Source organism: Cnephaeus nilssonii (genome assembly GCF_951640355.1).
Source record: "Cnephaeus nilssonii genome assembly, chromosome: 1".
Lineage (NCBI taxonomy): Eukaryota > Metazoa > Chordata > Mammalia > Chiroptera > Vespertilionidae > Cnephaeus > Cnephaeus nilssonii.
The window spans coordinates 20,406,876-20,431,465 of record NC_137072.1 but is presented as its reverse complement, the minus strand read 5'-3'; the positions used below and the strand labels follow the sequence as shown (position 1 = coordinate 20,431,465).

The window sequence follows — 24,590 nt, the reverse complement described above, 5'->3', positions numbered from 1 at the left end:
GTGATGCTCAACCACTGAGCCACACCAGCCAGGCAGTATTTCACTCTTTTTGATGCAACTGTAAATGGGATTGTTTTTAAATTTTTGGTAATTTGTTATTAGTGTATAGAAAGATGATTAAAAAAAGAAAGAAAAGTAACTGATTTTTGTAAGTTGATTTTGTATCCTGGCTCAGAAGGGTTCCTATGGGCCATCTCCTGGAGATGAGGTGGGAGTGGCTCCATCACAGTGACAACACCCAGGCAGTGAGCTATTCCTGAGCTGATCTGGCACACCTGTGCACCATTGTGCCAAGAGAAAAGGCAATGATGACATCAGAAGCAGAGCCAGGAGTGCCTTGTTAAGAAGAAGGACTAGTCCCTGCTCTTGTCAGCACTGCTTAAGTTTGATGTTCCTGGAAATAGAGCTAATTTAGCAGAAACGAAAAAGGAGCTTGGAGAAGCTCTGAATTCAACTGGGACTGAATATAAATCATGAATTGGCTCAGAAATCATTGGATTAAACTGTCACCTGGACTAAGGTGAAGTTTTTCTTCTACTAAACAAAAATGATTGTTCCTGATCTCCGACCTGTTACTGTGAAATGAAATACCCATTTTAGCACACTTAATCTCCATACCACACCATGACACAGCACTTTCTATGTTGTTGCATGTATTCCCTTGAATTAGCACTTGGTGATGCAACCAAACCATGATGGACAAATGCATTATGTCCCAACATTATGCTCTAGTTAGTTAATTAAATGAGAAAACATATAGAAAGTGTGTAATAATACTTCCTATTGTCCTAAATATTTAGATAACAACATAAAAGTCTGCAGAGACCAAGTTGATGAATATGATTGTTAACATCTTGGTTAACAGCAAATCAATTTGAAGTAAAACTGAGGTATTCTTGTAAATGGTCATTGAGTAGAGAATGAATTCTATAGGGACAGATACACGGTAAATCTTAAGGATGAAAGTGAACCCCACAGAAATAAGTAAGAGAAAAACATTCTACTCGGTTTCAGAGATAGCTCCAATTCCATGTGTGGGGAAATGAAATTAAGTGGGTGTTTAAACTTTCCTTTGTTCTCATCCTCTAGTTTCACTTGTATCTATATGCTATCTTACCTTATAATAGAGAAACATGCAAATTGACCGCACCTCCGCTATGCCCACGATTGGGCCGGCAGGAGGCTGGGGGCGGGACTCCGGGTGGCATATCCGCCATTGAGAAGATCAAGATGGCGGTGCCCAGTGGCCGGGCCCATGCCGCCGCTCCCGGGGGTGCCTGGGGCGATCGGCACCCCGGGGGGCATGGCCGGGCCCATCGGCACCCCGGGGGGGCATAGCCGGGCCCATTCAGCCGCTCCCGGGGGTGCGTGGGGCGATCGGCACCCCGGGGGGCGTGGCCGGGCCCATGCCGCCGCTCCCCGGGGTGCCTGGGGCGATGGGCACCCCGGGGGGGCGTGGCCGGACCCATACCACCGCTCCCGGGGGTGCCTGGGGCGATCGGCACCCCGGGGGGCGTGGCCGGGCCCATGCCGCCGCTCCCGGGGTTCCAGGGGTCGATTGGACACCTGGGGGGCGTGGCCGGCCCCTCCCGCCCCTCCCTGGGGTCCCGGGGGGGCAATCGGCCACCTGGGGGGCGTGGCCAGGCCCCTCCCGCCGCTCACGGGGGTCCCGGGGGTCGATCGGCCACCCGGAGGGGCGTGGCCCGGCCCCTCCCACCCCTCCCGGGGGTTCCGGGTCGATTGGCCACCTGGGGGGGCTTGGCCGTGCCCATCCCGCCCCTCCCGCCACTCCCGGGGGTCCCAGGGGCCGAGGCTTTCCGGGCCTTGGGCACCAGCGGGGAGCCTGCACCGATTGCAGGAAACCACTGGGGGTTGGCTCCTGCGATCCTTAGCAAGGATGTTGGGTGCCGCCGAGCCCAAGGCCACCGCCCGGGGCCAAGCCCCGACCCTGAAAAAGGCAGAAGGCGGTGGCCACAGCCAAGGCCTGGGTCCCTGGTGCCGGCAGAAAACTGGTGCAGGCAGCCAGGTGAATGAAGGTCTATTGCACGAATCTTCGTGCAAACGGGCTACTAGTCCTTATAATAACTCTGTGAGGGGTCAGGAAAAGCATTAATATGCAAATTTTTTCAGAGCACAAAATAATTATCATCACAGATGTGAAACACAAGCCGGGGTGGAAAGCAGAACGTTTTACCACAAGGAGGAGATCCTTCACTCATCATCTGGTGGTATTTCTGTTATGTAGATTCTCAACATGCCACCTGGGAGTTTTCAGTGCCAATAATACAGAAATGTTCAGAATTTTACAGACACACACACACACACACACACACACACACACACACACACTCTGTTTGTTTATGAAGTGCAGTGCAAATGTATGGCATTATCACCCCATGAAGTCAGGTATGAGCCTCAAGTGTGACCTAGGACAGTGGTCGGCAAACTCATTAGTCAACAGAGCCAAATATCAACAGTATGATTGAAATTTCTTTTGAGAGCCAAATTTTTTAAACTTAAACTTCTTCTAATGCCACTTCTTCAAAATAGACTCGCCCAGGCCATGGTATTTTGTGGAAGAGCCACACTCAAGGGGCCAAAGAGCCGCAAGTGGCTCGCGAGCCGCAGTTAGCCAACCACGGACCTAGGATATCAGACCAACATTGAATCTATCCTGTAGATGCTTCACTGTGAGAAAATCTTGAAAAGAAATTTCCAACATGCAAAGAGACTCTAGTGGAAATTATGGCAGAAACCAAGAGAACAGAATGTAGAATTTTAACACTAACATGTTAGGACATGAAAAAAAAAAAAAAGCATTTTTTTCTAGTTGGCATTGCTTTCAGCTTTTTTAGAATTTTAGTGTCACTTTCTCCATTTCTTTTTACTTTCTCCATCTTTAAAAAGACAAAGATGACACGGGGAAGAGAAATTAAAAGAATTATCTGGATAAAAATTAGACCTGAGAATTAAAGAGTTGGTGTTGCCTGTCTGAAAATGGAAAGGCAATCTAGTATTTAAAGCAATTTTACAAGAAGATATAGACCAGTTAAATATGAATATGTGCAAATGAGCAGGAAAACATTTTAATACCCTATGAAGAGAGATGACTATGCAGGTCTGATTAAACCAGGCATAAATAGGTACTGTCTGTCCTATTGACATTGGAAATGAAAGTTTTAAATTATTTTTTCTTTGAAGTGACTTGGACTACCATTCTATTTTAGGCCAATTATTTTGAACTTCTTGTTAATATTAATTACTATATACAGAAAAATTTCCCCTTGTTTCTCTAGAAGATGATAGGTCACATTTCTATAACTAGAATTTTTATATATCACCACACTATACCTGTTCCTGAGAATAAGGAATTTCTTTTCCCACGTTTTGCTTATCCGTTCTGTTTCCTTCCTAAACCTGTAACAAATTTATAGATAGTTAAATTTTGTATTAGCTACAAATGAGTAGTTATGAATCATTATTTCCAGTACCTTTCTGTCAACTTTTTTTCATTCTCTAAACTTTCCTTTAACATTTCTATTTCCTTCTCCAAAGTATATTTCTCTTCAACCTTTCAATAGAAAATACATCACAAAGTTAATTACATGAACATTATACCCTGTTTCTCCATAAAGCTGAAGGGTTTCTTTGAGTATGTCAGGGTTATACCCCAGAATCATATTATGGAGGCATTCATGTCCTCTGTCTCTTCATAAAACTAATTCTCAAAGATGGCGGCATAGGTAAACACCTATACTCACTGCCTCCCACAACCACATCAAAATTACAACTAAAATACAGAGCAACCATCATACAGAACCACCTGAAGCTGGATAAATGGAAGTCCTACCACTAGAGAAGTAAAGGAGAAAGCACACTGAGACTGGTAGGAGGGGCGGAGACAGCCCATTTTGCTGCTTCCCTGTGTTTGTTTCTATGTATTAGGTAGAGATGCTATGTTTCCTTCAATTGGTAGAATCCTTGTGTAGTAGGTGTCCTATAGGGCCCAGTGGCTCAGCCTCCCCAGTCACCTGAGCTGGGTCTTGGGCCTTTTATTGATAGGTTTGGGCCATATTGTCTCCAGCATGAAACGGGCTGGTCTGACACATGTGCTGTTTTTTTAATTGGGAGTGAGTTGTCTCTGTGGAGGCTGCTGGTGAGGAACAAGGCCCCACACAATACCCCTAGCATAGGATTCCAGAGCTGGGAAGAGAAGTCCCCATAACTACGGGCTGTAAAAACCAGCAGGGATTGTGGCTGAGTGACACAGAGGCTTCGGGAGACCCACGTATTCCATTTAAAAGACCAGCACACAAACATACTCAGACTCATAACACTAGGCAGCTTTGGGGGACACCGACACATTCAGGGAAGCACTGGATTGTCTGGCATCAGGGCAGGAAATTGAGGGCAGCTTTCTCCCAGACGGGATGCTCACAGGGGTCATTGTTCTTGTGCTGGACTTTCCCTGTCACAGGGCTGACTGGCAACCATATCTGAGTCTCCATCAGCCTGGGGCACACCATTTGTTCTGTTCTGGAGATCCCCTGAGGCCCTGCCCCATTCAATGTACAGTCCCACCTAAGCTGTTTGCAGGAGCGTTTCCATATGAATGGCCTGTCCTGGCTCAGGCTTCAGACTTTGCTTTGGGTATAGAGCTCAGAAGACAGACACCCTAGTTTCCTGTGCTGAGTCATTCCCTCACACTGCAGAGGTCACCTTTCTCATGCAGACATTTGCTATACAGGTGACTTTGCCTGGGGGGAAGACAGTTGATCCATCCTATTGGAAAACACCTTGCCCTAGGGTGCAGAGTTGCTCAGGACCATTAAGAGACTGGGAATAACAATTAGCCTCCAGGCACAAGAAATTGCCCCATCCTGTTGAAAAAAACTCTTGCCACACCTGTGAATGATTGCCTGAGGGCAACTCAAGACAAAATCCTATCAGTCTGTAGATAAAGGTGGTCTCTAAAGGCTTTGAATCTTTGCCTGACCTAATTAGTCAGAAACAGCATTTGACACTGTCTTGCATGAAGGATTGAGAGGTGTAGCAGATCTACCTAATATATAGTCACAAACCCAAACAGGCAGCCAAAATGAGGAGGCAAAGAAACAGCCCCCAAATGAAAGAACAAGCAAATTCTCCAGAAGAAGAGATAAATGAAACGGAGATAAGAAAATTTATCTGATATTGAGTTCAGAATAATGATGGTAGAGATACTCAACAGCATGAAAAAAGATATAGTAACTATAAAAACAGAAATAATGACATAGCATAAATAAAGAGCACATTGGAAGGAATAGATAGCAGATTAGGGGAAGCTAAGGAGGGTAGCAGTGAATCAGAAGACAGAGTTGAAAAAAATCACTCAATCAGAGAACCAAAAAGAAAAAACAATTAACAGGAGGACAGCTTTAGGAGCTGTGAGACAACATGAAACATAACAATATTTGAATAGGAGGGGAAACCAAGATGGCAGCATAGGTAAACACCTAAATTGCTGCCTCACACAATAATTTCAAAACTACAACTAAAAGACAAAATGTCTATCACCCAGAACCACAGGAAAGCTGGCTGAGTGGAAGTTCTACAACTAGAAGGAAAGAGGATAGAGCATTGAGACGTGCACAAGCACTGAAAAGCTGAGGTACGGAGGCGCGCGAATTGGGCTGGCAGAGGGCGACTGGGTGCGCTGCTTTTTTCAACCTGAAGGGAGACAAACTCCCAATTACTCTGAACTCCAGTTTCTGGGGAGATGCTGGGGAGCCAAACTCCTATGGGGAGAAGCTGGACTTGGACTGTCTGCCATCGGGTCGGAAAGTGAGGGTGGCTTTCTTGCAGAGGTGTGCTCAGCAATCATTGTTTACTGTGCTGGGGCACGCGACGCAGGGACTTGGAAACGCAGAGACACAAAGACGGCTGACTGGCAGCCATCGCTGTTTGCCACGTCCTAGCCTAGTGACTCCCTGAGACCCCGCCCCGCACAATCTACAAACCCACCCAAGCTCCGCGCAGCGGCTTTTGCATATAAATGGCCTGCCCTATTGCAGCTTAACCTAGCAAACTGCAGCTCTGGTCAGACAGCTCCAAAACCTCCAAACCCCAAGCAAAGAGGAGAAAACTGTAGTTCTCGCTGTAGCTCCTGCTGGGTGGCCTCAGACAGTAGCTGACCTGCACCCTATTGGAGATCCAGAAGCTACTGTATCTAGTGGTCAGTGTGAGACGACACCAGATTTCAACTCCTCACATCCATAAGTGACACATTCAAGAGGCAGACTCAGTGAGCACCAAAGCCCCACTGAAACAAGTCCTGCCCCATAAGCGTGTCTCCAGCACAGCAGTTCTTCCATTATAGACATAGCGGGTCCTCACAGCCAATTGGCCTGGAGGTCAATTCCTCCCAGTGTACCAACAGCAATCAAGGCTTAACTACACCAAGACTTTGCACTCAGCCCACAAAGGGGTGCACCAAGAGTGTCCACCTCAGGTGATAGGGGAGGCTGAACCACTGGGCCTTTATAGGTCACCTACCACAGAAAACCACTCCATCAACACAGGGAAGAAGCAAAATGCGGAGACAAAGAAACATGTCATGAATGAAAGAAATGAAGGAAAGCAAACTACTGGACATAGAATTCAAAACCACATTTATAAGGTTACTCAAGAATCTTCTGAAAACCGCCAAGAAACTTGATGAGACCTCTGAGGAGCTTAGTGAGACCTTCAAGTACCTTAATGAGAATGCCAAAAAAATGGAAAAGAACCAGTCAGAAATTAAGCATACACTGTCTGAAATAAAGAATATACAGAAATTCAACTGTAGATCAAAGGACCCCAAGAATCAAACCAAAGATCTGAAATATGAGGAAACAAAAAACACCCAACCAGAAAAACAAAAAGAAAAAAGAAACCAAAAATATGAAGATAGTGTAAGGAGCCTCTGGGACAACTTGAAGCATACCAACATCTGAATTATGGGGGTGCCAGAAGAAGAGAGAGAGCAAAATATTGAAAACCTATTTGAAGAAATAATGACAGAAAACTTTCCCTACCTGGTGAAAGAAATAGACTTACAAGTCCAGGAAGTGCACAGAACCCCAAACAAGAGGAATCTAAAGAGGACCACACCAAGACACATCATAATTAAAATGCCAAAGGCAAAAGACAAAGAGAGAATCTTGAAAGCAGCAAGAGAAAAACAGTTAGTTACCTACAAGGGAGTACCCATACAACTGTCAGCTGATTTCTCAACAGAAACTATGCAGGCCAGAAGGGAGTGGCAAGAAATATTCAAAGTGATAAACAGCAAGAACCTACAACCAAGATTACTCTACCCAGCAAAGCTGTCATTCAGAATTGAAGGTCAGATAAAGAGCTTCACAGACAAGAAAAAGCTAAAGGAGTTCATCACCACCAAACCAGGATTATATGAAATGCTGAAGGGTATTCTTTAAGAAGAGGGAGAAGAAGGAAAAGGTAAAGATAAAAATTATGAACAACAAAATGACAACAACTACATACCTACCAACAAATGAATCTAAAAATCAAGTGAATAAAAAATCTGATGAACAGAATGGACTGATGAATATAATAGAATCAGGGACATAGAAAGGGAGTGGACTGACAATTATCAGGGGGAGGGGAGTGTGAGGGGTGCAGGAAGAGATTGGACAAAAATCTTACACCTATGGATGAAGACAGTGGCTGGGGGTAAAAGCATGGGGTGGGGTGGGGAATCAGGTGGAGGGGAGCTATGGGGGGAAAAAAAGAGGAACACTTGTAATAATCTGAACAATAAAGATTTATTAAAAAAAAACCACAACAACAATATTTGAATAGCAGGTGTGCCAGAAGAGGAAGAAAGGGATAGACAATGTGTTTGAAGAAACAATGGCAGAAAACTGCCTTAACCTGGTAAAGGAAAAAGTCACACAAGTTCAGGAGGCACAGAGAACCCCAAGCAAGAAGTACCCAAGCAGGTCCACACCCAAATACATCATAATTAAAATGAACTTTTTTGAAAGGGAAGTTCATAACACTACAGGCTGACCTAAAAAAAAAAAAAAATCAATAATAAACTACTTAACTCTACAATTTAAAGAACCAGAAAGAGAACAACAAGAAAAGCCCAGAGTAAGTAGAAGGAAGAAAATAATAAAGATTAGAGTAGAAATAAATGACATAAGAGACTAAAAAAAAAATACAAAATAATCAATGAAACCAAGAGCTGTTTTTTTGAAAAAATAAACAAAATTGGCTGTTAACCAGACTCATCAAGAAAAAAAGAGAGAGAACCCAAATAAATAAAATCAGAAATGAAAGCAGAGAAGTAACCACTGACACCACAGAAATACAAAGGATTCTTATAAATACTATGAACAATTATATGCCAACAAGCTGGACAATGTGGATGAAATGGACAAATTCCTAAAAAAGCACAATCTCCCAAAACTGAATCAGGAAGAATCAAAAAACCTGAATAGGCCAATAATAACTGATGAAGTAGAAGCAGTAATCAAAAAACTCCTACCAAATAAAAGCCGAGGTCCAGATGGCTTCACGAGGAAGTTTTACCAAACATTCCAAGAAGAACTAAAACCTATCCTCCTCAGACTATTCCAAAAAACCCAAAGGCAGGAATATTTCCAAGCTCTTTTTATTAGGCCAGCATTACCCTAATTCCAAAACCAGATAAAGACACTACAAAGAAAGAGAATTATAGGCCAATTTCCCTGATGAACATAGATGCTAAAAGGCTCAAAAAAAAAATACTAGCAAATCACATCCAGCAATATATTAAAAAGACCATACACCATGACCAAGTGGGATTTATTCCAGGGATGCAAGGCTGGTACAATATTCACAAATCAATAAACGTGTTACATCACATAAACAAATTGAAAGACAAAAATCACATGATCATATCAATAATGTAGAAAAAAACATTCGACAAAATCCAACATCCATTTTTTATTAAAAACTCTCAGCAAGTTGGGAATAGAGGGAGCATATGAAAAAGACCACATGTGACAAACCTACAGCAAACATCATACTCAATGGACAAAAACTAAAACCATTTCCCCTAAGAACAGAAACAAGACAGGGATGACCGTTTTCACCATTCTTATTCAACATAGTACTGGGAGTCCTAGTCCTTCAGACAACAAGAAGAAATAAAAGGCATCCAAATTTGAAAGAAGGAAGTAAAACTCTCATTATTCACAGATGACATGATATTGTACATAGAAAACCCTAAAGACTCCACCAAAAAACTACTAGATTTAATAAATGAATTTGGCAATGTAGCAGGATACAAAAATCAACACCCCAAAATCAATGGCTTTTTTATACTCCAATAATGAATTCTCAGAATGAGAAACTAAACAAGCAATCTTATTTACCATTGCAACAAAACAATTAAAATACTTAGGAATAAACTTAACCAAGGAGGCTTATATTCAAAAAACTACAGGATGTTGAAAAAAGAGATAGAAGAAGATATAAACAAGTGGATGAATATACTGTGTTCATGGATTGGTAGAATCAACATCATTAAAATGTCCATACTACCCAAGGCAATCTACAGATTCAATGTGATTCCTATTAAAATGCCAACAGCATATTTTACAGATCTAGAACAAATAATCCAAAAATGTATATGGAATAAAAAAAAAATAGCTGCAGCAATCTCGAGAAAGAAGAACAAAGTTGGAGGGATCACAATACCAGAATTCAATTTATACTATAAAGCCACTGCAATCAAAACAGCCTGGTACTGGCACAAAAATAGGCATATAGATCAATGGAACAGAACAGAGAACCCAGAAGTCAACCCAAGCCATAATGCTCAATTAACATTTGACAAAAGAGGCAAGAGCATACAATGGATTCAAGACAGTCTCTTCAATAAATGGTATTGGGAAAATTTGACAGATACATGCAAAAAAATGAAACTAGAGCACCAACTTACACCATGCATAAGAATAAACACAAAATGGATAAAGGACTTAAATGTAAGTTGTGAAACCAGAAAAACCCTAGAAGAAACCATAGGCAGCAAAATTTCAGACATCTCTCATAGCAATATGTTTAGAGATACATCTCCTAGAGCAAAGAAAACTAAGGAGAAAATAAACAAATGGGACTACATCAAAACAAAGACCTTCTGGCCTGGCTGTGGTGGCTCAGTGAATGAGCATTGATCTATGAACCAAGAATTCATGGTTTGATTCCCGGTCAGAGCACATGCCTGGGTTGCCGGCTCGATCTCTAGTAGGTGTGCAGGAGGCAGCCAATCAATGATTCTCTCTCATCATTGATTTTTCTATCTCTCCTCTCTTCCCCTCTGAAATCAATAACAATATTTAAAACAAACAAAAAAACACACAAACAATAAAAAGTTTCTGCACAGCAAAAGAAACCATCAACAAAACCAAAAGGGAGCCCTGTATGGGAGAACATATTTGGCAATGATACATCTGATAAGGAATTAATATCCAAAATATATAAGGAACTCATATAACTTAACAGAAGGAAGACAAACAATCTAATTAAAAATGGGCAAAGGATCTAAATAGACACTTCTCCAAAGAGGCCATACAGATGGCCAAGAGACATAAAAAAAAAAATGCTCAAATTCACTGATCATCAGAGAGATGCAAAGTAAAATGACAATGAGGTATCACCTCAGACCTGTCAGAATATCTACAATCAACAAATCAATAAATGACAAGTGTTGGTGAGGATGTGGAGAAAAGGGAACCCTAATACACTGTTAGTGGGAATGGAGACTGGTACATCCATTATAGAAAACAGTATGGAGTTTCCTCAAAAAATTAAATATGGCACTGCCATATATCCTAAGAAACACAAAATACTAATCAGAAAGAATGTATGCACCACTATGTTCATAGCAGCACAATTCACAATAGCAAAGATCTGGAAACAGCCCAAGTGCCCATCAGTAGATGAGTGGATAAAAATGTTGTGGTACATTTATACCATGGATTACTATGCAGCAGTAAAAAACTTACCCTTTGAGACAGCATGGAAGGACCTGGAGAGTATCATGCTAAGTGAAATAAGTCAATCAGAGAAAGATAAGTATCACATGATCTCACTCATATGTGGAATCTAAGTCACAAAATAAACTGATGAATGGAGTGGATCCAGAGATATGGAAGCATGGACCAGAGTGTATAATCTTGGAGGAAAGGGGGGAAAGAGGGTTGGGAGGTAACCAACCAAGGACTTTGTATGCATATATGCATGGCCCATGGACACAGACAATGGGGTGGTAAGGGCCTGGGCGGGGTGGGGGAGGGGGAGGGAAGCATGCTGGTAGGGGTCAATGAGGAAATAGTGGGACTTTCTACAAGAAAGAATTATTTTTTAAAAAAGAATAATCTACAGAAAATCAACAGTAGAGTAGAGGATTCAGAGAATCAAATCAATGCTTTGGAATATGAGAAAGCAAAAAACACCCAAGCAGAACAGCAAAAAGAATCCAAAAATATGAAGATAGTATAAGAAGCCTCTAGGACAACTTAAAGCGTACCAACATTCGCATTATGGGGTGCCAGAGAAGAAGAGAGAGAGAGCAAGAAAATCTATTTGAAGAAATAATGACAGGAAACTTCCCCTACCTGGTAAAAGAAATAGACTTAAAAGTCCAGAAAGTGCAGAGAACCCCAAACAAGAGGAACCCAAAGAGGCCCACACCAGGACACATCATAATTAAAATGCCAAGGATTAAAGACAAAGAGAGAATCTTAAAAGAAGCAAGAGAAAAGCAGTTAGTTACCTACAAGGGAGTACCCATATGACTGTCAGCTGATTTCTCAAACAGAAACTTTGAAGGCCAGAAGGGAGTGGCAAGAAATATTTAAAGTGGTGAATAGCAAAGGCCTATAACCAAGATTACTCTACCCAGCAAAGATCTCATTTAGAATTGAGGGTCATATAAAGAGCTTCACAAATAGGAAAAAGTTAAAGGAGTTCATCACCACCAACCCAGTATTACATGAAATGTTGAAGGGCATTCTTTAAAAAGAGGAAGAAGAGAAGGAGGAGGAGGAGGAGGAGGACAAGAGGAAGAAGAAGAGAGAAAAATATGAATAAAATGACAACAAATACATATCTATCAACAATTGAATCTAAAAATCAAAATAAGCGAATAAGAAATATAATAAACAAAATAAACTGGTGAGTAAAATGGAGTTAGAGGCATGGAACAGTCTGATGAATCTCAGAGGGAAAGGGGTAGGGGGGTCACAAGGAGATTAACCAAAGATCTTACCTATGGACACAGGTAGTAGGATGGTGAAGGCCTGAGGTGGGGTGGGAACTGGGTGGAGGGGGCAATGAGGGGAAAAAGGGGGACATTTGTAATACTCTCAACAATGAAGATTTTTTTAAAAGAGGAAAAACAACAAACAAAACTAATTCTCCATCAAAGTCATTGTTACTTTCTAAGAATAGCCAGCATCAATATTAAGAATAATTAGTGTAATAATAATGGTCATAATAGTCATCTTATACCTGGTCCTCTGACATTTTCGCCTCTGCATCTTCATGTGTCTCAATAGATAAGTCAGGTAAAACCTGGAAAGGAAATAAACCAAGGTAAATATAGGATGGGACAAAGTAGATTTACAGTTGTGAGTACATGAAACAGAGTTTATTCTTGTGTTATTATTTATTAACTAGAGGCCCAGTGCATGATTTAATCATGCACCTGGTGCACCAGCGGGCTGGCTGTCCGCCGGTGCCCCAGGCCTTCCGAAAGCCTCCGGCACTGCGGAGGCTTTCGAAAGGCCTTGTGCCGGAGCAGACAGCCGACCAGGTCCCCCGCTTTGGCCTTTGATCGCGGGGGACCTGGCCGGCTGTCCGCTGGTGCCCCAGGCCTTCCGAAAGCCTCCGGCTGCTGCGGAAGCTTTCGAAAGGCCTTGCGCCGGAGCAGACAGCCGGCCAGGTCCCCCGCTTTGGCCTTTGATCGCGGGGGACCTGGCCGGCTGTCCGCCGGTGCCCCAGGCCTTCTGAAAGCCTCTGGGGCAGCCATGGCTCAGCGTCCTGCTGGCCCAATCAGCTACCCCGGCCACCCTGAGTCCCACCCCCTGCGCCTCCTGCTGGCCCAATCGTGGGCATAGCGGAGTGATGGTAATTTACATATTACCATTTTATTATGTAGGATGATTGTATTACTTTCTATACGAACTCTAAACCTACCTTTACCCTACCCTGTATAACATTTTAAATTAATGCATAAAGATGTGGCTTCTCTGCAGCTTAGAGAAAGGCAACTGAGACTTAAATATGTCAACCAGAGTCCCACAGGGATCTTCTCTGCCTTATCCAATTTATTAAGTTTGGTGTTTATATATTGCACTAGAGGCCTGGTGCACGAATTCGTGCACAGGTGGGTTCTCTTGGGGTGGCCTGCAGGGATCAGGCCGAAACTGGCAGTCCAATGCTGCCTGCCGCTCCTGCTTGCCACTCCTGCCTGTCGCTCCCACTCATCCCAGCCCCGCTGCGCCAGCTGCGGGCTCGCACTCAGTCAGTCCCAATTGGGAGAGGCTCACACTGCAGCAGCAGCACTCGCCAGCCATAAGCCCTGCATCTGGCGCTCATCCCAAGGGGGGGGGGTAGCTGGGACACAATTGGCCCTCTGGGTGGGCGGTGGGATGCCCTTGCTGGCCTGGGGTTCAGATCTCTGCTGCTGACGTTTGCACAGTTTGTTGGGATCCACCTGGCAGCCACTTTTATATCGTTTCTTCCTTGCGAAGCATCTAGGGAGGGGAAGTGGCAGTGGTGCCCAAGGCCGACTTCCAGGAGAACTGCGGCACTGTTGGGATCGTGCCAGCAGTGCTGGTCCATCAGTGCCTGGCCCATTCTCTGAAGATTGGACCTGCAGGCCTACTGAGTGAGTGAGTGGCTGCTGTTGGGCTGGTGGGCTGCTGGGATGGGTCAGTCAGCTGAGCAGCGCTCCCGCTGTGGGAGCACACTGACCACCAGGGGGCAGCTCCTACGTTGAGAGTCTCCCCCTCGTAGTCAGTGCACGTCATAGCAACCAGGATATTGGTTGTTCGGTTGCTTAGGCTTTTATCCTATCTAATAAAAGAGTAATATGTAAATTAACCACCACTACACTACACCTACAAGCCACACCCACCAGCAAGGCCCACCAGCCAATCAGGAGTGAGTATGCAAATTAACCCAGCCAAGATGGCTACGGCCACAGAGAGAGCAGGAGGGAGGCTTGGGTTTCCCCAGCGATGGAGGAAGCCAAGCTTTCCGCACACCCTGGCTGGCCCAGGCCTCCGCTTAAGGCTACAAAGTTTCAATTATAGAAGATACATAAATCCCAACAGAAATGGCGGCAGCCACGGAGCTGGAGAGAGAAGAGGCTAGAGTTGCCCCCTGCGATGGAGGAAACCAAGCTTCTGCAGCCCTGGCCTGCTTTGACCTCTGCTTAAGGCTACAAAGTTTCAATTATAGAAGATAATAAATTCCAACAGAATTTATTCCGCCACCGAGCGAGCAAAAGGCTTGGCTCTGCTCCAGGCTACAAAGTTTCAATTGTAGAAGATAAATAAATCCCAGATACCAGGGCCTCCGCTTGGGTCACCGGGGGGCGTGGCTGGCCTGCAAACTGCCACAGGCCCCTCATCCAGGCCGCCCCATGCCCCAAGGGAACCCCCACTCTGATCTGGGACACCCTTCAGGGCAAACCAGCTGGCCTCCACCCATGCACCAGGCCTCTATCCTATCTAATAAAAGAGTAATATGCAGATTGACCATCACTCCAACACATAAGATGGCTGCTCCCATGTGGTCAAAGATCCTGCCCCCATGTGGACACAAGATGGCCACCACAAGATGGCCAGAAGGGGAGGGCAGTTGAGAGGGACCAGGCCTGCAAGGGAGGGCAGTTGGGGGCGATCAAGCCTGAAGGGGAGGGCAATTAGGGGTGACCAGGTCGGCAGAGGAGGGAAGTTGGGGATAAACAGGCTGGCAGGGGAGCAGTTAGACATCAATCAGGCTGGCAGGAGAGTGGTTAGGGGGTGATCAGGCTGGCAGGCAGAAGCGGTTAGGGGCAATCAGGAAGGCAGGCAGGTGAGCAGTTGGGAGCCAGCAGTCCTGGATTGTAAGAGGGATGTCCAACTGCCCGTTTAGGCAAGATCGGGTCTAAATGGGCAGTCGGACATCCCTTGAGGGGTCCCAGATTGGAGAAGGTGCAGGCTGGGCTGAGGGACACCACGCCCCCCCTCGTGCATGAATTTTGTGCACCGGGCCTCTAGTATATATATAGATTTGCAATTGGGCAATTATAGTCCTTTAAAATGAACTTTCCCACTATAGTTTTTAAAAAATACATTACACTGCCATTATATAGTGGTCAAATTTTACCATTATATCTTTTAAAAATGAAATGGGCAGTTATTATCTGTGAAGACACAAGCTTTAAAACAATCTTTTATTTTAAACTAGTGGGTTGGTGCATGAAATTTGTGCACATTAAAAGAGGATTAATTAGAGGAAATATTTTAATATTGCTATTTGCCCTTTCTCTATAATAGAAGTGTCAGAGATGAAAGAAAATTAGTAAAATGTATATGAAAATCTTCCTCCTGTCAGAGTCTGGGGTGCACCACGGGACCCAGAGTCAAGTCCTCGCCCACCCACATGAGCCCCAAAATCATGCGAGACCCAGACCCGGCCGGCCCCACCCCCACTGGGCTAGATCCAGACCCGGCCGGTCCCATCCTTGTCAAGCCCTGCCAGGCACGGTCGCAGCCTCCGGTCCCCCAGCCAGGGCTGGGGCAGAGGGCATGCCTTCTGGTCCCCTGTCAAGCCCTGCCGGGTGGGGGACACGGCTTGAGGTCCCCCATCAAGACCCGCCGGGCGGGGGGTGTGGCCTCAGTTCCCCTGTCAAGCCCCGCTGGGCGGGGAGCATGGCCTGAGGTTCCCTGGCCCGGGGTGAGGTCCCCCGGCCCAGCACTGGGGCAGGGCACTTTGAGGTCCCCTGTCAAGCCCTGCTGGGTGGGGGGCGTGGCCTGAGGTCCCTTGTCAAGCCCCACCAGGCAGGGAGTGCGGCCTCAGGTCCCCCGGCCTGGCGTCGAGGCAGGGGGTGTGGCCTGAGGTCCCCCGTCAACCCCCGCCAGGTGGGTGGGCACGGCCTCAGGTTCCCCGGCTTGGTGCCGGGGCAGGGGGCATGGCCTGAGGTCCCCCATCAAATCCCACCAGGCGGAGGGCACGGCCTCAGGTGCCCCGGCCTGGCGCCAGGGTAGGGGGCACGGCCTGAGGTCTCCTGGCCCAGCACCAGTGCAGGGATGCACCTTGCGGACCCCCATCAAGCCCTGCCAGGTGGGGTGGGCACGGCCTGAGGTCCCCTGACCTGGCACCAAGGTGGGGGTGATGTGCAATATTCAATTTGAAATGGCATCTTAGTGATATAGACTGTCCCTGTCAGTTAACCTTCTTCAACCTCCTCAAACTTACAAATGCAAAGGTGTCATGTGAGTGGATGCTTTTCGTAGAAATCACAGAACTGGATTGAATTCAGCATCTAATTAAACTAAGTGTGAACTGGGATGGCAAGCGGGGCACAATGAGACTCAGAATGTGCCTCAGTTCGGTGGAAGGAGCCCATTCACAGCAACAACCACCATGATACTGTGGCATCTGCAGACACCAGAGGACACACTCCAGGCTACCACAAAGCACAAAATTGGTTTGACCCAAATGTATTTGTATCTGAAGGGACAGAGAGAACACAGCTGACATCAGCTACCACATATAAAAATAAAATTTTTAATAACAGCCATAAAGCTATAATTGGGTGCCTACTTTGTGTCAGACACTTCACATACACTAAGCTACTGACTTCTTCATTCATATTATCTTAGATTTTTAAATGATAATATAGGTACATATTTAAAAAACAAACTGCAAATAAAATAGTATACATGAACATATAACTCTTACTTCCCAGAAGCTAAGGCATTGTTGTTGTTGTTTTATTTTTAGTTTTTCTCATCATTATCATTATAAATAAACTAGAGGCCCGGTGCACAAATTCATGCACCAGTGAGATCCTTCGGCCTGACCTGTGGGAATAGGGCTGAAGCCGGCTCTCTGACATCCCCCGAAGGGTCACAGATTGCAAGAGGGCACAAACCAGGCTGAGGGACCCCACTGATGCACAATCGGAGCTGGGGTGGGACCGTGGGAGGGCTCCATGGCATGTCAGGCCCATCTGGCCCAGTTCCAATTGGCTGGACCCCAGCAGCAAGCTAACCTACCGGTTGGAGCGTCTGGCCCCTGGTGGTCAGTGCACATCATAGCAACTGGTCGAATGGTCGAACAATGGTCAGACACTTAGCATATTAGGCTTTTATTATATAGGATTATATAGGATAATAGCCTTTATTGATTTGGGCTCCCCACAAATAAAGATTAAGATTTTAGAGCATTCTCATTACCTTCCACCTTCTCCCCCACCTGCCTGTTGTTGTTTTTATTATGATTTCGATATATAAAAACTTGTATACTTGATATATTAACTCCTCCCTGTGAAAAATTGGAAATTTATTTAGATTTTTATGTTTTCCAACATATTCACTCACCTAATTTCCAAGGTTTTAGAAAGAATGTTATTTTTATATTGTCAATGTCTGTAAGATTGTTCTCTAACTATAATTAAGTCCTCCATGCTTCATCTACACACTGACTCTAAAAAACTTAGATCTAGTAAATAACATTAACAGTGTGTTTATGCAAATACCAGTTATTACAGGCCTAAGTAATTGTAACTATCCATAGAGAAGGAAGTGTAAACCTGTTACTAAACTTTGCCACTGAAAAAAGTCTCTTCCAAGTGTTAGTTTAATGTTTCAACTTTTAATTTTTTCTAGCTTCCCTCACTTCTGAGAAATACCTAGTTTCTCCTTTTTATTGTGTCCATATCATCCTGCATATCTTTTTTTTCATACTCAATTCAGATTTTAGCTGAATATAAGAATCAGGGTTCAAACATTTTTTCCTTTTGAATACTTTGCTTTATTTATATCTTGTAGCAACTACTGTTTAACTTTCCTCATAATTTAAGTCTGCTATTTTACACTATTTCTGAGACTTTCTTCCACTTTAATTAATTAGATCTTCAGCTGTGTCAATTTTATTATTCACCCTGCCATTGCCATTTAAAAAAATTGTTATCTCCAATAAATTATTCTTTTCCTCAGATGGTTTTGTTGTTGTTTTTTTTCATAGCAGCCTGTCCTGATTAATGGATAAAAGTTTCCCTTGAATATTTTCCAAAATGTATTTATTTTAAAATGTCTCTTAAGATTGTCTCTGTTTCCTAAATTAACTGTTTCCTACAGGGCTAATGGCTTTGTTTATTTTCTTTGTTCTTCAACTCACTAAATATTTGCTGAATTCCTACTTTGTGCCAGGAAACATTCAAAGCACTGAAGATACAATAGAAAAAAAAAAAACAGGGCTGAAGCAGAGAAAATATATTTGAGAGGAATTATGAAAGAGGTAGAATTTAGGGCACTTTTTGCGTGAGAAGAGAACTGCCTATACTTTCTTATTTGAGCAACTAGATGGAGAATGGTACTATTCACTATGATAAGAAAAAATAATAGAAATAGGGACAATTTTGTGTGCTAGTTTTCTCTCTCTCTCTCTCTCTCTCTCTCTCTCTCTCTCTCTCACTCACTTTCTTTCTCTCCTCCTCCTCCCCCCCTCCTCCTTCTCCCCTCCTCCTTCTCCCCTCCTCTTTTCCCCCTCCTCTTCCTCCTTTTTCTTTTTTAAGGAAGAATTTGCTAAATGCAGTTTCAGATACAGTTTGAGGTACCCATGGCACAATCAATCAAATAAAAACCCACGATAGGCAATTGGGACAAGGGCCTGGAATTTTTGAGTGGGGTCAGTTCTAGAGATAGTATTAGGAGTCACCAGCTAAAGGCTTGAATAAGGCCATTCATGAAATTTATAGAAATGGAAAAACATAAGGTCAGGGATAGAAGGCTATGCCTAGGCACAGCTGACCTGTAGTTCTGATTCATCCCTGGCTGATAGAATTCTCAGGACTGGCTTAATCCTGAACTTGGGCCCTAACCCATTACTCTTACTTAGTTCTATAAACGCTAATTCCTACTCCATCAGTCCCTACGGTCCTGAAGAGCTCTTTGGTGACCCTAGAACTACCCCAATAATTTTTCTCTTAGTTGTCCGCACTGTATCTCAAACTTCCTACAGGAAACTGCCACCTACCACCACCAGTATAGTGACTGTCCTCCCAAGGCTCACATGACAGGAAGCTAGCCAAACAGAAAGTCTAAGGCACAACAACACCAATTTGACAAAGATAATGAAAAGTCTTCGTCATCATTAGCCTTCCTTGGCTTCAAAAACGTGGGGGTCACCAAGGTCACTGAAGAATGCACTTTTGGGGGTCATTCCACCTATTTTTTCTCAAATAAAGGGCATGATCCACTTCAAATGCCTCTCTCCCAGGGCACAAGCTGAGAGTGAGTTCACTGCCATTTGGTTAATATGAACCCAGGAAATCATTGGGGAAAGAGCCACAAGCTTTGGAGGGCATTTGCCAATATGGTAACAGAGAAAAAAATGACTCAAATTTTAAAAATTAATCCATGGAAAGTTAGAAAAACAAATTGGTAAAACAAAATAAGCTTTCATGTGGAAAGACATTTATATTTATTTATTTCATTATATCTAAAGCCATATCAGTAATTGAAAGTTTATAAAAAACGACTCTGTGTTTAAATTCACATATAGTAAAAATTTTCAAGGGTCCCTTTTCCTGACTCTCATAAAATGTTGGCTTCTATGCTAGAGATAAGACTGTACTAAAGCATATTTTCTGTAAAGCAAACAATTATTCAATCTCTCCAAAAGACAATACTCTTGACAGTGATAATGACAAAGATAGCTTTTCTTTTCAGGAAAAAGAAAAAAACAAAACAAAAAAAAAACACCACAGTAGACTAGAGTGTTTGCTCTCTAGTTTGACTTGAACTTTCAACTTTGCTATAGCATGTTATATTGAATACTGGCTCTGTCCACATTAAACTGTCATTTTGTTTTGTCAGCTGCTGACATTCCACTTTCTCTGGAATACACATGCTGGTCTTTATGTAGCTACTGCATTGACAGGTACAAATATTGGATTGCTGAACAATAGCTAGAGGTGAAAATGAATGGTAATATTAATATAAAAGTAGATAGCTTCCTAAGTAGGAAAATGTAAATTAACAATTATAAAGGTAAACAAAAGTTGTGATTAGAAATAATTTCTTACAAATATTTCTCACTTTCTTTTAAATTTATATATATTTATAACTAAAAATTCATAAAATTAAGAAATGACATTTCTTTATAACAGAAGTTATAATTCTTAAATTTGTTTCCCATTTTAAGCACTTAAAATTGTTTTAAAAGAAAACATTTCATAAATATAATCATATAAATTAAGAATGAACAGCCAAGGTTTGTAATAACAGAAGAAGTACAGTGATGCGTATTAACTAACACAGAGAAACCATATTCCTTATCATGTCTTCTTTCTCTTTTTCCTTGTCAATGAAGGAGTCATTACATTCTGTCATTTCTTCTAATTTCCACAAACATACCTCTTCTGAAACTTTGACCATTCTTTCTGGCCTTAATGCCTCTTTCTCCTTTAATCATCAATTATATTACTATCAAAACAATCTTCCTAACGCATTCTGAAAGTGATCTTGTCTCTAAAACTTCATTAATCTTGACTTTTAATTAACATATTTTTTTCTTTTCAATTCCTAAGCAAACAACTCTTTTTGAACACCAGTATTGTGCCAGTGGGTGGTGGTTAGTGGGAGGAGGGAGTGACAAAGCCACATGAAGAGAGGAGAGAAGAGACTTGAGAATTAGGAACATTGAGACTAAAACTTAGGCTTTATGCAAGCAATCACTAAGCATTGTGTAGGCCAAAAGTCAAAACAAAATATTTGTCTACATATAACACTAGTAAATTTGCTTCTAACAAGAACATTAAGCTAGAGAACTTTTGAAAAAAAAATAGGACAAGACTTTCCTCACTTGATGTGCCTCAAGGGTGCTACTCCATCTCTGCCCAGGGCCTCAGAAACATTTCGGCAGGTGACTGAGCTATGAAGCCTTATGGAATCCAGGTTGATCCAGGCCATATGCAAACTTCAGGCATCTCTTCTCAAAGGCCTGGAAGCCCATCAAAGTCAATGTGGGGCTTGACCTCTTCACCTGGCTCCAGATTATCCTAGACTTTATGTTCACTGCAGGAAATCAGTATATAGAAGCAGCCTCACATCTTTATGAAATTATTCAATATAAAAATTTGTAATCCAAACACTTCCATGATGGAAATGTCTCTATTAAAGGTTATGAAGCCATTGTTTATAACAGCAATAGAAGAGAAACAATATTTCAGGAAGGCACCAGCACATTGGTAGAAATTGGTTAACTAAATTTTGCTACTTCTATGGAGTGAAATACTGAACATGAGTGATTATATATATTCAGTGGTATTGAATGAAGCTCCCCATATCTTGTTGTACGTGCAAATCTTCATCAAGTTTTGTCTGAAAGGATGTTCACAAAGGATTTCAATGATTATCTCAAGGTGGCAGATTCTTTCTTACTTTATTGAGCAAATTTTGAATAAGTATAAATCTGTTTTATATAACAAATTCAGACTTCTTGCTTTCCCATAGGATGAAAAAAAATGCCATCCCAAGATTAACAACAAGAAAAATTCAGATACACTACAAAATGGCAACTTTTCTTGAACCTATCAGAGAATTGAAGTCACAACCAGGAAACCTGCATTCTAGAGGAGTGAGTCTTTCCAAGGAGAGTTATGACCTATGAACAGTCTTACCAACAGCAGAAGCAGTACCATACCAGTAGTAACACAAGCAGATACAAAAACAACAAGCTAAAATATAAAGAACTACTGAAGGGCATTATGGGTTAGTAGAGCAGTCTGAAGTAGCTGGGGGTACATGCTATAGAAGAGTTCATGCTCACAGCTTTATTCACTGTCTCCTACAAGATGCTCACGAGAAAAACTGAGGGCAGGGCAGGAGACTTATGATGGTGCAGGCTTGGGGAGGGGATCAGCTGCTGCTAAGAGAAAAGTATCTTCCCAAGCCCTGTTATCCTAAGAAACAAAAGACTGAAGTTCCTGAAAGAGGGAAAGCAAACTCTTTGGCCAATCACACTCAAAGAAGGTGATCAGTGGAGAAGTGTTGGGCACCAAGCCCTATCCACTTCACAAAAGGCTGGGAAAGCATCAGAGCTCTTACTTACATAGCACAGATGAACACATATGGCAAGGGCAAAAATAAAAGAAACCCTCTCCTCCTCTGGGTGAGGGGTTGGTAATTGTCTTATGCCTTAGAGACTGTACTAATACCAAGTGGAGTTTCCTACTATTGCAGCAGGGATAGGAACACCTAACCAAGGTCAAGTTTAGGCACAAGGCAAAGGTTGACTGCCACAGAGAAGAGGGACAGGAATCCTGAGAAAGATCACCTCTAAGGGCCAAGCATATAACACTTTGCAGAGACTGTGTTTTGATTAGAACAAGGAAAAAAACATCTCTACGCTCACTTATGAAGTACCAGGCAATAGCAGTCTATTACCAAGGGAGGAATAGATACATAAAGAGAGAACCACTCTATGGCACAGGTGGACAGGTTCTGCTGAAAGCTAAGGGTGGAACAGCACACACTCTCACTCTAAACACTTGCCTATCACAAAAGGAATATCTAGGCTGTGATCCCCTAAAATGAACCACAGCAGCAACCAAACTCAACACAACTTCTGGCTATATGGCTCAGTTCTTTATAGCCTGATGTAAGGAGAGGCGTGTCACCCTGGTCAGATGGCTCAGTTGGTCGGAGCATCATCCTATACACCAAAAAGGTTGTGGGTTTGATTCTGGAGAGGCACACAGCTAAGTTATGGGTTTGAGCCCTGGTTGGGGAGCATATGGAAGTCAACCTATCAATGTTTCTCTCTCACAAAGATGTATTTTGTCTCTATAATCAATAAACATATCCTTAGGTGGGGATAAAAAAGAAAAAAAAGAAGAGGCATGCCATTTCCAGATATGAACACTATTTACTTCAGTCTCTACTAGTCTACACATGATGTCTGGCATTAAAAAAAATTATGAGACACACAAAAAAGCAAGGAGAGAAGAACCTATTGTCAGGAGACAAAGCAATCAACAAAAACAGATTCAAAGATGACCCAGATTTTGGAACTATGAGATGGGGACTTTAAAATAACTATAATTCAAATGTTCAAGAACTTAGGACCAAGGGTGAATAACGTGCATGATACATGATAGGGAATTTCAGCATAGAGATGGAAAATATAAGAGTCAAATGGATCCCGGCCAGTGTGGCTCAGTGGTTGAGCATCGACTTATGAACCAGGAAGTCATGGTTCAATTCCCGGTTAGGGCACATGCCCAGGTTGTAGGCTTGGCACGTGGGAAGCAGCTGATGAATGATTCTCTCTCATTATTGATGTTTTTACTTCTCTCTCCCTCTCCCTTCTTCCTGGAAATCAATAAAAATAGTAATAAACAAAAAACAATGCAATGCAAAAAAAAAAAAAGTCAAATGAAAATACTATAACTAAAAAAGACAATACCAAAAATGAAATATTTATTAGTTAGACTCATCATTAGACTCAAAATTACTTTGTTATACTCATCAGTAGACTCAATACAGCTGAGGAAAACAATCAGTGAATTTGAAGGTAAGTCAACAGAAATTCCCCAAACTGAAACAAAGAGGAAAACAAAATTCAAAATTACTAAGCAGAACATTCAAGAGTTGTGGGACAATATCAAACAGTCGAACATAGGTGTACTTGGAGTCTCAGAAGGATAAGGGAGAGAGAATGGGGCAAAAGAGAAAAATGAAATAATGGTCAAAGGCTAATAAAAGACATCAAACCACAAATTTCAGAATTTCAAAGTTCACTCAGAAGAGAGAGAGAGAGAGAGAGAGAGACAAACAACAAACACCCAAAGAACATTATAATTTAATCTTGAAAAGCAAAGATAAAATCTTAAAGGCATTCCAAAGTAAAAGACACATTAGAGAAACAAAGTGAAAATTTACAGTAGGTTTTTGCTCAAAAACTATGCAAGACAAAAAGACAATGGAATTACATCTTCAAAGCATTAAAATAAAAATGTCAATCCAGACTTCTACACTTGGAATAGTTTTATCAAAAATGAAGACAAAATAAATTTTTTTAGACAAACAAAAGTTGAGAGAATTCATTGCCAGCAGATCTGTACTATAAGAACTTGGGGGGGGGGGAAGTTTTTCAGGAAGAAGGAATATGATACCACACAGAAACTTAGGTCTACATAAAGAAATGAAAGCTCCAGAAATGGTTTAAGTGATGATATCAAATGCAAATCTTGCTATAATAAATTATATCAGTTATTGTTACATGAAAATATCTACAGGGTGTCCCCCCAAAATGTATATTCCAATGGGTTAAAT

At 42.5% G+C, this 24,590-nt stretch overlaps 1 protein-coding gene across 1 annotated transcript in view; it reads right to left on the bottom strand.

Annotated features, from left to right (window-relative positions):
- Positions 1 to 24,590, bottom strand: part of LOC307102562 (uncharacterized protein C10orf67, mitochondrial) — a gene marked incomplete at both ends in the record, with an annotated part of 171,412 nt that overhangs the window by 62,687 nt on the left and 84,135 nt on the right. Inside the window, 3 exons of the mRNA XM_079776167.1 lie at positions 3,352 to 3,417; positions 3,492 to 3,571; positions 12,544 to 12,606. Of these exons, the coding sequence (XP_079632293.1) occupies positions 3,352 to 3,417; positions 3,492 to 3,571; positions 12,544 to 12,606 (209 nt within the window). The remainder of the gene's footprint in view (positions 1 to 3,351; positions 3,418 to 3,491; positions 3,572 to 12,543; positions 12,607 to 24,590) is intronic.